General features: G+C 46.3%; 1 protein-coding gene across 1 annotated transcript in view; it reads right to left on the minus strand.

Annotated features, from left to right (window-relative positions):
• Positions 1 to 14,029, minus strand: part of sema6a (sema domain, transmembrane domain (TM), and cytoplasmic domain, (semaphorin) 6A) — a gene marked incomplete at both ends in the record, with an annotated part of 51,941 nt that overhangs the window by 15,063 nt on the left and 22,849 nt on the right. Inside the window, 9 exons of the mRNA XM_079222522.1 lie at positions 111 to 131; positions 323 to 343; positions 1,172 to 1,230; positions 5,470 to 5,547; positions 5,685 to 5,825; positions 7,218 to 7,391; positions 9,586 to 9,741; positions 11,619 to 11,750; positions 13,451 to 13,668. Of these exons, the coding sequence (XP_079078648.1) occupies positions 111 to 131; positions 323 to 343; positions 1,172 to 1,230; positions 5,470 to 5,547; positions 5,685 to 5,825; positions 7,218 to 7,391; positions 9,586 to 9,741; positions 11,619 to 11,750; positions 13,451 to 13,668 (1,000 nt within the window). The remainder of the gene's footprint in view (positions 1 to 110; positions 132 to 322; positions 344 to 1,171; positions 1,231 to 5,469; positions 5,548 to 5,684; positions 5,826 to 7,217; positions 7,392 to 9,585; positions 9,742 to 11,618; positions 11,751 to 13,450; positions 13,669 to 14,029) is intronic.

Genomic DNA, 14,029 nt, shown 5'->3' on the forward strand with positions numbered 1-14,029 from the left:
GATTACAGGTTTTTCATTTCTAATTTCTCTACGTCCTTTATTCTGAACTCCAAAAAGGGGGGGGAACACTACGAGGAGTGAATTGCAGCGACCGAGCTTCGTTTCATTACCTTCGTAACTGGAGGGAACGTCTATGAAAAAGAAGGAACGAAATGAATTCCGTTAAAAGCATGAGTCATTAATAACCCGTCTTTACACGTGTGGGAGGAGTTTTCATTTGCTTGAGAGGGGATGATTGATTGACTAGATGAAGGGGTGTGGCCGGGGGAACATGAAACGCAGCTCCTGTCTTTTATTTGATCATACAATGTGGGATACTTACCGTTCAGCGCCACAAAGGTGTCTGGAAGAAGCAGAAAAGAAACGAGGGGAAACGTGTTATTGCTGGCAGTAAAGAGGGCTCATGCTTTAACATGATCAAAAGCCATGACTTCCAAAGTAATTCAGAATCGACTGGCTGCTCGATATTCTCCCAACTTTAAATCAGAGGTGATCTATAGCCTCTCCAGCTAATGAAGGTTCAACGCTATGGCTTCCCTTGACTAAACACACTGATGAAATTGAAAGTAAAATGCGCCGCCTACATTTACTCTGAGTAAACAGTCGAAATTGAGATGAAATGGACTAAGAGGAGCCATTGGAAGACAAATTATTCTGAAGTTCGTCTTGTGAACTGAGCAGCTCAGTAGAACACCAACAGAGTAACACATTCGACGAGTCCAAACAGTTAGTCTGGGCATGAAAAAATCAAATATACATTGAGTTAAAGAGGCTTTGCAAGACTTTTGAGGCTGACTTGTGCTCAGGTCCCGTTCCCTGTGTGCCGCTCAATGTTTGTGTTGTATAGCTAATTGCAAAAAGGCAATCCAGTGTTTGCCCGAGTGGACACAACACTCTATTGACCGGGGGACCGGAGAGACAGCGGGGGGGAGGACAGAAGAGGACGAGAGACGAACAGGGACAGATGGATGGAAGAGGCTGAAAGAGAGGATTGTGAGGGTGGAACAGACGGGGGAGAACAAGGTGACAGCAGCGAAGATGGAAAACGCAGGGCCGAGAGAGAAGAGGGAGACTGAGTTAACAGAGAAGAGAGGAATGGTGGTGGTGGTGAAAGGAGGGGGGGGGTGTAGAATAGAGGAGGGAAAGATAAGAGTGAAGAAGGCCTGCTTACTTTGGCAGTCTCCCAGGCCATCTGTGTTACCATGCTCCACGTCCTGCTCAAAGGCTGATCTGCGGGGAACAGAGACATCATGGTCAGCGGAGGAAAACAGGCCAGGCCACACAGGCCTAGCCACACCTAAACTAATACCAGAGCCGTAGGATGGCTCACTCCAATAGCAGCCCCGAACACAGCGTACCCTATGCGTGCACACAGTGTGGGCTGCAGAAATCCCCGCACTGGAAAAGAATCAAAGAACACCTTGCAGGTGCCCCGGAGGCCTAAAATCAGTGGTTATGAGGAATGCTGGCAGGCTAGTAAATCCATAGCTGGCACAAGACTCATTGCCAGAAGTGTCGCTATAAATAGATTTATGTGTTATTTGACTGTGAGAGGATCCGTCATCTTATGGTGTGTCTTCAAGAAATGTTTGGACATGCTTGTTCACCTACTGGCTCGGTTAGATGAGATTGATACCATGATGCATATGGAGCTACCGCCAGCAGACGGTTAGCTTAGCTTTAGCACAAAGACTGGGAACAGCTAGCCTGGCTCTGTCCAAAGGTAACACAACCCACCCAAAGTATAATAAGGAATTATGTGCTGGACTATTACCTGACTCTGAGCAGTTGCCAGGCAACCAGCAGAGACAAATTTCTTTTTCACAAAAAAAACCCGTAAATAGGTATAAGGTATTAATTTGTGGCGCTGCTAGGCAGATTTTGGATAGAGCCAGGCGAGCTGTTTCCCCCTGTTTCCGGTCGTTATGCTAAACGAAGCTACTCTACTAATCTATTTACAGTACAGACATGAAAGTGGTACTGATCTCGGTAAGAAAGCAAAGACGTAGATTCCCCAAAATGCCGAACTCCTGGTGGAATATGGTGGAAATTTACAGAAAAAGAGACACTGTTTTCATGGGAACTTTTCATATTCTTTCTCCTATTTCTCAGCATCTGACATTATCTGGGTTCAGTAGAGATATAAGGCTGTCGTCCCAATCACATGGGCGAAGAGCAGGGCAGCGAGGGGTAACCATGCTAGGGCAGGAGGGGGGGGGCATCATATGACACGGAGAGAGAGAGAGAGAGAGAGAGAGAGAGAGAGAGAGATGTTGTTTTCTGATGCAATCTGCACAGAGACCTGTTTTCCTCCTGAAAGACCACCAAGCAGACAGTAAGGAGATATGTGAAACAGAGCGGACCAACTGTCAACCAGGATCACAGTCACGCATGGCAGCTTTTCACAGTCCTCCTCCTCCTGCCAGTCCACCGGCCTCTCATCTTCCTCACCCTCCACTGGTCTCAATTATAGCATGAAGAAGAATGATTTCTTTCCAAAACAGGATGGAGAGTTTAGGAGGGGGAACACAATTTAATTTCCGCTGTTCTGTTCTCAAACCCTTCATGTATATTCATGTGTTTCAGATGATTGGAAAAAAAAATATGTTATGCATCCATTTACTTTTCATCTTTCCCCTCCAGTTTCACAGCACCTTAATTGGGACGGAGATGGTACATTTTGCCCTCTTGATGACTAATAACCCTTCAAAAGCAGCCACAATAACAGCAGCAACAACAACAGCAGCTACAACAACAGCATCCTCCTTTGATATCTGGGGTTACATTTAATCTGCTCATCTGATTCGCTTATCATACACACTCATAATTGCGAAGCTGACGCAGAGTTGCGCAATTAAACTGGCCTCTTTGAGAGCACCGAAAACACCGTGGTTTTATAATAACATTACTAGACTCTGGTGAGGCATTGTTGAGATGACGACTACAAGGTTTTTAAATCCCAGTGGTCTCGAGATGAATTAACAATGAATAGTCGCACTGCAGATGCAGGTCTGAGCCCTACTTGTATACGTGTGAAAGGGATTGAACTATAGCATGAACTGCTAGTTAAATGGGTTCACGTCCCGTTGCGGCTGCATGATAGCAACAGAAGTGCAACGTGTCCCGATGTGACACTGCAGACGGTTCAGCGCAGGGTTAAGGTCTCCGCATGATGCTTATTTTAATTAGATTCACACGGCATTGTTAAATAACTGGAGGCGGCCGAGGGATGCATTTTTTTAATATCATCTTGCATCTCGATGTGATTATTATGTGTTGCACTGAGGGGACGAAATGCAGGTCAGGCGTAATATCAATCATTATTCATATCAGAAGTGAACGCACAACGAGGGACTTAATACACTACAGTAAGTACAGTTTAAAGAATGAGTGACGCTTCCTCAAAGTCGCCCATTTATTTGGATTCAAGAAAGAACCACTCGTGGTAAACTCATCCGTTACTCATCAGGGTTTCAGCAGGTTATGAGTCAGTATGTGGGTGCAGATTTAATCAGTGTAAGAGACCCCGGCTCTGATCCAGAGAACAGTCAGGGCCGGTGGCTGTAACAATGGCTTGAATAATTAACTTGTGCTTTTTTAATATGCTGATCTTTTGTCAGTGAAATACACTTGTGCACCTAGTTTACATGATGGCAACCACACAGAATCACATCACATGCGGTAATATGCATGAGCCCGGCGGGTGGGGTGGGGTAACTGGGGACCAGCTTGCAGGAGACCAGAGTACGAGCTGTATATGTGTATATGGGCAGTAGGTATGAGAGGCATAGCTCCACATGAGAACGCTGGCACGCTCGCGCCCAGGCCAGATGGAAGAAGAAAAGAGGGGAGGCGTGCTGGAGGGAAAGAATATGTCAGAGGAAAGTTGGAAGAAGAAGGATGGATAAAAATAGACACACAGACAGGGACGGGCAGGTAAGAAGATAGATAGGCTGCTCCTGCTTCGGCAGACAAATATGAGAAATATGCAAGGGAGGTGCAGATTTTAATGAGGCAAAACAAAAAACAAAAAAAAAAAGCAGGGCTGAAGTAGAAGAAAGGTACGGTAAGTCTCCGTTTGTGTGAGCAAACCTTGTTATTTAACACCAAAATGCCTCTCACTTCTCTCTCGTTTTATCCCTCACGCAAATGAATAGCTCACCACAGACCAACAGATCCTACCGGGCCTAATCCCCCCCACACCCCACCCTCGCTCACTTAAAAATATTGTACAGTAAAGGAGGGAGGTCATTTTGCCCTTTTAATGCCTCCGTGTCGGCTTCAGCTCCAAAGTGGAAACTCAATCAGTCCACTGCAGCTTTACGGAATAATAATAGGATAGCTCTCTGTGTGTGTGTTTTTTTTTATATTCGAGGACAAGTTTTGTGTGTACTTGTGGGCACGTGGGCCTTTGGCGTATTGGCGTGCCAGACCGATCGTTTTGCGAAAGGGAGGGGGATCAAATTCATTCAACGTCAAATAGCCACTGGAGCACTGGTCCTTTTGTTATGACTTCATCTGTAAAATGTTTTCCCCTCCGCCACAAAACTCCATCTGCTGTTTGTTCAGAAAGCATAATCTGGTTCTGTGTCATAACTACGGCCACAAATTATAGTTACCGCGACCACCGAGCTTTCCCAAAACCCCGCGTACCCAACCCCCCTGAGCCCGGGGCGAGCAACACTTTCCTTTCCATTCATCCTTCCAATAACTCTTTTCAGCTTGAGGAAATTGCTCTTACACACCATAAAATTAGAAAGATCACAGACACGACAAATCGAGAGAGGAATGCCACCGGGCGTGACAGAGAAGGCGGGGTACTGTTTTCTAAAAGTTGCTTGCAAAACACATGTGCGTCGCGCTTTTTACAAAATCACCAGCTTCAGTAATTGACCCTTTGCTATGCCCCTCCCTCCGCTGCTACTCCATCAAGCTGTCAGAGCCCACACTGTCACTAACCGCACTCCCACGGGTCTACTATATGGGTTTGAAGGATACATCCAGGATGTCAAACTGATTCAGCAGCGATAACAGGTGAAAAAAAGATAGAAGCTAAAGCAGATCTCAGTGTAAAAGTGAGCCATGTTTTACTGTAATGGACGATCACCATTAACACAGGGAGGGACACACATTGACTTTAGGAGTGACTTCAAATATAATGACTTAAATTAACAGTCTAAGCAATCACAGAGGACACAGAGTTGAAGTCTTTTTATATACTGTGAATTGTGTACGTAATGTGAACATTGTCACATTATGAAATACTCAATCTTTCTAAATACATAATCAATAGCTGAGGGAGTTTTCTTTACTCCAACTTCTTTTTTTTAGGACAGCATTTCAAAGAAAAAAGTAATTTTAATTTAGTTTTAATTTAAAAGTTATTCCGCTGAATGAAAAACTCATAATTCATCTCTGTCCATGAAAAAAAGCCTTTTCAGTGAATGCATGAACTAAAATGTTACTTACTTTGTGTTATTAAGCACCTGTTTGCAGGCTCCTTCTGACACCCAACCACAGTACGGGTCTCTGGCGGCTATACAAGACCTGAGTGAGACACACACACACACACACACACACACACACACACACACACACACACACACACACACACAATCAGACCCTCATCACATTGTAAACTGTTTTGTAAAAAGAACGCTTTCATGTGCAAACATCAGACTCACTTCTTGCATCTCCCGTGTCGTTCACAGCGAGACAGCGGCACTTTAACCACGCAGGAGGTGAAGGCGACCCACAAAGCGTGACTCTTGCTGTCGATCTGCATGCCGACGATGCGCTTGTCCTCCACGCCGTCTATGCTGCACCTGGGAGGCGGAGGAGAGGGTGGAACATGGGTTACTCCGACTTTCCTTTCGCTGTCTGGTTATTTAGGGACAACGTCTCGTAAAAACAAAAAAGGAGGCGGGAAGGACGTGAGAGGGCATACAATGAGATTTAGCTGTTTATTTAAAGAGATAAAAAAAAGATTAAGATGTGGCAGGAAGACAAACCGCGAGGTCAGGGAGAACAGAGATAAAGCTGGACTCCAGAACACGGGGGTCAGCAACAGAGTGGGAGATAAAGAGAGATAAAGAAAGGGGTGATACAGATACAACAGATGAACAGACAGATGGGCACTGTGAGCAGTCAGCAATAACACTGCACTTAACTGTAAAACCCACTAATACAACCACTCCTCCTCCTCCTCCCCACTCCACCATTCCTCCATCCCTGCCAGTCTTCTTTTGTCTGCTCGCCCCCTCAGGAGCGCACACTTTAATCCCTCTGGGCATTTCTCGCCTTCCATCCCTTCTCTCCATCCATTCCCTCTCTCCATCCCGCCATCCAGCTCCTGGGATTTAATCTCCCCTTCGCCGTGCTCTTGTCCCGCATTAACGCTCTCAATTAGGGCTTTGGAGTCCATCTACACTGCGTAATGCACGACAACCGGGCCAGGCGGGCGGGCAAAGTCACTTACTGTATGCGACTAATGCCAGATGGCTGGTGGCCGACGAATGCTCGGCCACCAGCCGTAGAGACGGAGGAGGGGATGGAGGGAGGAGGCGGGAAGGAGACACAGCGACGGGAGAGGAGAGAGGGCAGGGCCTGGCCTTTATCCCCTCCATACGGCTCGTCACATGGCCGCATCATGGCGGGTACCAAACCAGTGGTAACCTTGAAAGCCCCCCCCCCCCCCCCCGTCAAGTCCTCGCTCTCCTTCTCCTCGGCTGTCTAACACAATAACGTATCCTTCGTTCCATCCCTCCTCTCCCGGGCCTCTCTCCTCTGTTCTTTCTGCTGTCCTCCATCATTTGTTCCCCCCTTCATCCATTACCCCTCAGCTAAATAGCTGGGCTCCGCTGAGGTCGGGAACCACAGCGCTGCGCTATCCAGGGCCTTAGGGTCTACGTCTTTAATTTAGCCGCTGCGGTTGGGCAGAGTGTAACCTGATCAAACTCTTTTAAATGATAGAGCAGCCATCTGGCTGGCTGGCCTCACTACATAGCTTGGGTCGGGGGAGCTGACTGGTACTGATGGAGCTGGCTGGGTTGGCTGGGTTTGGCCGAGTCTGGAGATGGTTGGAAACAAAATCATACACACTCTAAAGCACATACATATGCAATAGCCGGCCTTCCTTTGGTTGTAGCAACAGTATCCATGTGCTCCCTCTTTATATCCACACACACACACACATAGGTAGAGCCAGGGCGACGTACTTGTCCGGGTTGTAGACGTTGAGCTCCTCCAGAAACACGCTGTCGTTTAGGAAGCCGCTGTCCATGTTGGCCAGGAACTTGACGATGATGCCTTTCTCAGATCCCAGGAAGACCACCGTCTGGTTCCTGTGGGGCCCCGCTTCATTGTCCACCGCGATGCGAGTCAGACGATACCTGGGAGAAGCACATTTGATTAAATTAGCATCCCTAAAAACATTCTTGCGAGTAAAAGAAATAAAAACACCCAAAAATATGCCCAAATAATAATGATATTATCAATCAATCAAGTGCCTTCCGCCATTCCCGTCAGATCTCTAAAAGAGAATAAGGAACAGCGGGAGATTACACAGCCTTAATAGTCTCAATAATTGATTTTTGTTGCAATAGAAAATCACTTTGCTATCGGGCATGTCAGGCAAACGTTACAAAAGCAAACAGGCGACAGTTGCGAGCTCTACTTTCTTTTTTTTAAGTGACAGCTGGTGATCAGAACCAGGTGGATGAAACTCAATTTTCATTTCATCATTCGTTTAAAAAACAAATACCAAGCAGATTCAAGTTAGTAAATTAAACACCTGCCAGTCAGCGTGTTCTGGATCGGAGCCCTGTTGTGCTCGTGGGTGTTATTTGTGATCGGATAACAAGAACAGGTTTCAAGAAACAGCTATTGAGGCTATCTCCCTTTTACCGTCTGATTTCATTGCATCCCAGATGCCGGTATCCATCCCTCCCTTTTTTTTTTTAACTGAAGGAGCTGGGATTTAAAGATTAAAGATGAGAGCTTATTGGGAAAGGTCCCTTATTAACTGTTGACTGACTGTTCTCTTTATTTTGGATGCGATGAGGGAAAAGTTAACCTTGCTGGTTTGCACCATCAGCCCATTAAAACCACACGGCACAACCTCTTATCCCTTCTCCCCTCCCGACTTTTCTTGGAATATCCCTTAAAGCGCTCCGTGACACCGGGCTCGTCCAATCAAAAATAACAGCAATCTGAAGGTCTGTTTTGGTCTGGATCTATTCAAGCATAACAGCGGCTCCAAGGACTGTGTCAATGGGGTTTGATCTCAGCGAAATAATACAATCTCAAGGACTAAGACATTCACCGTCCTATCCAGGATAATAAAAATCTCAAGAGTGCCCCCCCCCCCCCCAGCCCCCCCTCTCTCTCCACTTGATTCACTGTGCCCAGCCAGCTGAGGCCTTCGCCGCAAGTCTCAGGACAGAAAAGATTTTCTCAAATTTGCAGCGAGAGCCGGGGTGTCCTCTCCAAGGCGTAACAAGGATCAAACCATTTTACTGATTTTGTTTCCAGTCGGCTTCAGCTCAAGAATGGTATTACAGCACATGGACCCCGTGACAGATATATATCGTCGTTAAAAAAAAGAGAAGGCCTCGCTCCTCTTCCGCCTTCACGATGCTTCTTGAGCTTACATAATGCTTTTAACTCCTCGCTGCGGTGTCATCGCAAATCAAAATGAAACGGTCCGACTGCTCATTATGTCAAGATATAAACAATGTGTTATTCATAATACGGTTGTACGATACGGAGCGCTAATGAACTGCGAGAGTTGTAGGGGATAACCTTGATGGAAGCCGCTCGTATGTAGGTCAGACCTCGGCGAAGCAGCAGCGAGATGTGATACGCTGCAAATCATTTGTAAAAACCTGTGAGAAATTCTTTGTGTAGCTCGTTTTTTTAAAGTGATGCTGCAAGCCGCTGAGGCCTGTCAAGGGTCTGGCAAGCAGCTCCGACCTTAAATCTGAAGCAGCTGCAATTCAGAAGCAGGTCCAAATTAAAAGCGAGGATCCTCTTTTTTTTTATATGTACTTTTTTATACTTATGCTCTGTCAGCTAGTTTCGCCTTGCCGATGGGATGCGGGTTGCGCTGTCGCATCCCCCACCCATCGCCCCGAGAGGCTGGCTGAAATGTCTCTGTGTAGTGTAGCTGTAAAAGCCAGACAGACCTTTTATGATCAAACGGCGTCAGCCACAGTGCACTGGCTTTTGGGGAAATGGGCTCGACTCCAGAAACTTCGGAGAAAAACCAACCACAAACAAAAAAAAAACTTTTTACTCCAGTATCCTCTCTTTCAAAAGCTCCTCCGAGGGTTCAAACAGGCAATTTGCGAGAAAGACTGAACATCGCTGAAATCGTCCTCTTAATAAGGGCTTAGGAAGGACTTGAAACATAAAGACGAACATCCATGGGAACTCAAATTGTTTACTGTGACATCACCGCCCGGTCACTCTGGGAGAGAGATAGTAAAGTATAGACCAGAGTTTCCTCCGCTACAGGAAAAAGTAGGTCAGCGGCTAGTGTGTGTTGTGCCACTCAGTATTAATGAGTGTGATTTTTGTCCTTACCGGACCATGGTCTTGAGGAACCAGGGCCTGTTGGCGATGGAGGGAACCGCCTCGTCCATCAGTGGATGCATCTTGATGAAGTTGAGCGTGTCGTCGGGGAACTCATTGGATACTTTGTACCTCTCCATGGATGGGGTGCCGGCGCAGTTGCCAGGCCTACGGAAGGGAGAGGAGGAGGAGGAAGAGGAGGAGGAGGAGGAGGAGGAGGGATGAAGAAGAAAAAACCGCCATTAGCCATTTCTTTCTTCCTCTTCCGCTGATCGCCGACCCAGACGATTATGACTGGTTTAAAGAGATACCGTAGCGGGATGATAACGCGTGGAGCCAGACCTTTCTCCAGTGTTACAGTGGCTCTTTTGATTGAGCAATCCTTCACGGCCAGAGCAACAGAAGACAGAAAGTTGTACTTCCATCAAATCAAATGAAAGCGCGGCCATAAATGACTAAACTCTCAAGCCGAGAGGCTTTGGTCGAGGCAGAGGTGAGGACACAAGATGTCTTCTTTACCCTGGACTCGCAGTAAAGCGCCCAGACGTTCTATATCTGATCCTTTTACAGGGAGTTGGTGAGCTGCTTGTAAAAGAGAAGCAGCTTTTGATAGCAAATCCCCTTTGCAGGCATCTCACCTCTGAGAGCTTGTAAAGCCTCTTTACTGCGTGGGCTTTGATACCCTGCCACACCACGTAATATTAGCCAGCTGGCCCCCGAACGTCTGACACTGTCAACCTGTCAAGGTCCAAACCCAAAATATATATATATATGTGTGTGTGTGTACTCAAGAGAAATGCATGTTCATCTGCCAATAAAATAATAAGTACTGGTGTGTAGTGATGAGTATGAAGGGAATCCAGTAATAAAGAAAGAATCTTCAGCAGTTCTTGATTCCAATATCTCTGTTATGTATATCAAGGGAAAGGATTGCATTTCAAAGATTTTTTTTATTTAAATGTAGTTTTAATAATAAAAAAAACCATGCAATCCTGCAAGAGGTGCACTTCTATATCCTCAAACAAATAAAGCGATGAGTTCAAGCCAGCCGACGCCAATGCTACATTAACCCCCGAGCTCAATATTTTGTCGAATTAACTATTAACTGACGGCAGAACCATTTATCAGCGTAAAAAAAAAAAAAAACATACGGCGAGCCGAATGGAAGCAGACATCTCTTAAATACGGGAAAAATCTGTACATGATTCAGCATGAGGGTGTAACACATGTGAGAGCAATCTGCTGCGGGGCCGGACCTAGGTGGCACTGTCACAACTCTCCGTCTGTTTGCCGTCGGATTTAAAAATAAAAAAAGGTCTGAACGGCACCAGGGGAGGAGAGATGGAAATCCATCGCATCGTCGCATTTACGCGGCATCTGACCTTTGTTGAACGTAAACAGGTGATTACATGTGCGCTCCCGTGGAGTACCGCCCCGGCTCTCTTTCGGTGGAGGAAACCGCCTCCTCAGCCATATGGGAACACACACGCACAGGGTAGCAACAATTATCGTGGCCCAGATCTTTGTAGTAAATCTGTTTTTTTTTCTTTTTCTTCTGGGGGATAGAAGAGCAGCTCTTAGCGCGCTAATTAGCAAGCAATAGATGGGAGATTGATCAGGCTGGTGCATTTGTGGAATTAGCCAGCCATCTGTAAAATGATCTCATGCTTCATTTGTTGATACTGAGCCCTTCTTTGATGCAGCTGTGTGTGGGGGTGAGGTAATGGGTTGTGGGGAGGTGTGTGTGTGTGTGGTGGGGGTAACTGGAGAAAGAGGTGGTATCTGTGTGCACACAGTGTGCAGAGTGTGTAATCCCTTAGTGAAAAAGAGGTGTACTGAAAAATGACGCAACGCGAGCTATAAATGTGGCATTATTAACACGTCGTAATTCAGCAAGTCTTATGCGATGATAAGCTGGCCGTATATCTCGACAGAAGCGAGATGAAAGAGAGAAAGAGAGAGAGACTGTGTGACTTATGTGTGTTCAAAATCCTGTGTGTGTGTGTGTATGTGTGTGTGTTGGGGTTAATTAACTGCTGCTGTACCTCGGCTTGGGAACTTTGTCTTCAGGAACAGGCGTCCAAGTGGAGTCTTGGGATTTCTGCTCTTTGAAACGGCCTGTGAACGTGTTGGCCACCTCCGCCATGTCATAGGCGCACACCGCCGACCCTGGAATACTGCCACGACACACACACACACACACACACACACACAGACACGCACACACACACACAGACAAAAGCTCACATAAACGGTCCTCTCATCTGAACATATCAAAGAAACACCTGGCCAAGTTTGGGCTATCCCCATTTGACAGAAACAGGGATTTGCAACCCGTCTCTCCGAGGGCTTGAATCCCTCGAGGACGGCTGGTTATAGCTGCTATTTGTTCGCGGCCGGCGATGCGCTCAAGTTTGCCGCTTTGTCGAGGTTTCGCCAGTTAAGGCTTGAAAAGTTATTTTCCCTTACTCACTCACTCACAAAGCGATGCAGTTTCCCCCCATTTCTTTTACTAGCTTTGATTCATGGCGCTAATTATAGAAGAAGTTATTCCTATTGATTGCAGTGTCAAGGCCATTACATCAGTGCATAGTGTTGTTTCATCTAAGAGTCTATGAGCTCCAGTGTCTCTGCCTGCCGAGCCCCATGAGGACACACATTCCCTGACTCTACTATACAAGGCTGGGTTTCCCCAAAAGCCTCCAGGCGTCAGAGTTCATCACAAGTCCACTGTTGGGCAAGAACTATAGGCAGATTATCTTTTTTATTGGCTTTCATTTTAGGGGGAAAAACACCCATTTTATGTTTGCGGCGGAGCCACCGGCTTCTTTCCGTCCGAGTGGAATGGACGCATAACACACTGCTGACTCACTTCTCTACATTTCTTTTTTTCTCCGTGCATCTGCTCTCATAAATTAGAATTGGAACTAGGGGACTGTTTATTCTTTTAAAATAGAAATGTCTCTCAGCTGGCTGTTGCATCATGGGTTAAACTCACGGAGACATCGGGGAGACGGAGTACACAAGGGCGGTATTATCGACAGTAAGGTCAGAGAGTTGTTAATTCTCGGCCTGGCTGCTAAATGACAGTAATTGAAAGTTAGACAGTCACGTGTCTGTTTGCGTCGGGCCGCTAACAAGGCGGGTGGATGGCGAGCGGGCGCGCACACGGACAATGCAACGACACAAACCCCTGAGCATTGGCCTCACTTCTGAATGCACTCCCTCTAATCCCCCCCCCCCTGACTATGAAATGGAAAATGAATGCCCGGATCAAAACTGGCGCTTATAGAAATTTTCAGAGGCACTGCTTCATTGGGTTTTGGTGTCCATTAAGCACGCTCAATTGCATCGTCACAAGCAATTGTCTTATCGGCTAAATAGCAGCCATAAAATGGAAAAAATTACAATATGTGCGAGCGATCAGGCGAGCTCTGTGGCTTTGTGGTAATTTTCAATTTAGATAACAACTCCCCCTGCCTATGAATATGAAAGCAGCTCTGCTTGTGGACTGCAAAGAAGGGGGGGGAAATAAGATGAAACACCTGCATGTAAAAAAAGTCCAGCACATCTGTTTGGACAGGAGATGTAAATGTTGACTTACATGCTGGCGAGAGGCACAGCAAGGGGCTACCCGCTACTAACGTTAGCAAAGGTCAGACTGTCATAATGTTGATGAATTGAGGGCATTTTCAAAAGGCCCTTCAAAGCAGGAAAGATGATCGGGCTAATAAAGGAGAAGTGCAAAACAGTCGATGACACGCGTGAACTCATGTGAGACGAGGGAAAGAGAGGAGAGCCAGATAAAACGACCTCAGCGAATCACTTCCACCTGTTGCTTCCTTCAAACCCCTTGAAAAGGTTCCTCGGGGGTTACCTGTTGTAAGGCGTGGAGAAGGTCGCCATCACAACGTCCCTCCCGTTGACGTGGATGACATCCGTCACGGCCTGCAGGATGTTGAAGTAGAAGTGGGAGTCGCCGGGGATGGAGCAGTTCAGGCGAGACTTGAGAAACGAGGTCCATTGCTTCTCCAGGACGCGGGGCGAGCCGCCTCGGTCAATCTTACAGACCCTGGCCACCCGAGGAAACATCACCTGACGGAGACACACACATGTTTGTTCATGTGTTTTGCTTTGCAAGAAAAGTAAAAAAGAAAGAATGGAGGAGTTCTCCTTTAAGGACAGGAGTTGGTTTAATAAAACTGTGACCAAAGCATACATTTATTTTGAGGATATTAAATAACTCCTTTTTTACATCAAATTAAACTTTTCTACTTTTATGTTATGGGTAATTCACCCTTTTTTTTGTTTTCACATGCACTTAAAAGGCACTGTATGTATCTTTATATATATATATATTAGCAGAAAGAGAACATAATATCCATAACTACGTTTTGATTAGTGTATAATCACCTGACACGAATAATCGTTGTGTATTCGTTCACTTAGAATGAGT

This window comes from Taurulus bubalis (assembly GCF_910589615.1).
Source record: "Taurulus bubalis genome assembly, chromosome: 8".
Lineage (NCBI taxonomy): Eukaryota > Metazoa > Chordata > Actinopteri > Perciformes > Cottidae > Taurulus > Taurulus bubalis.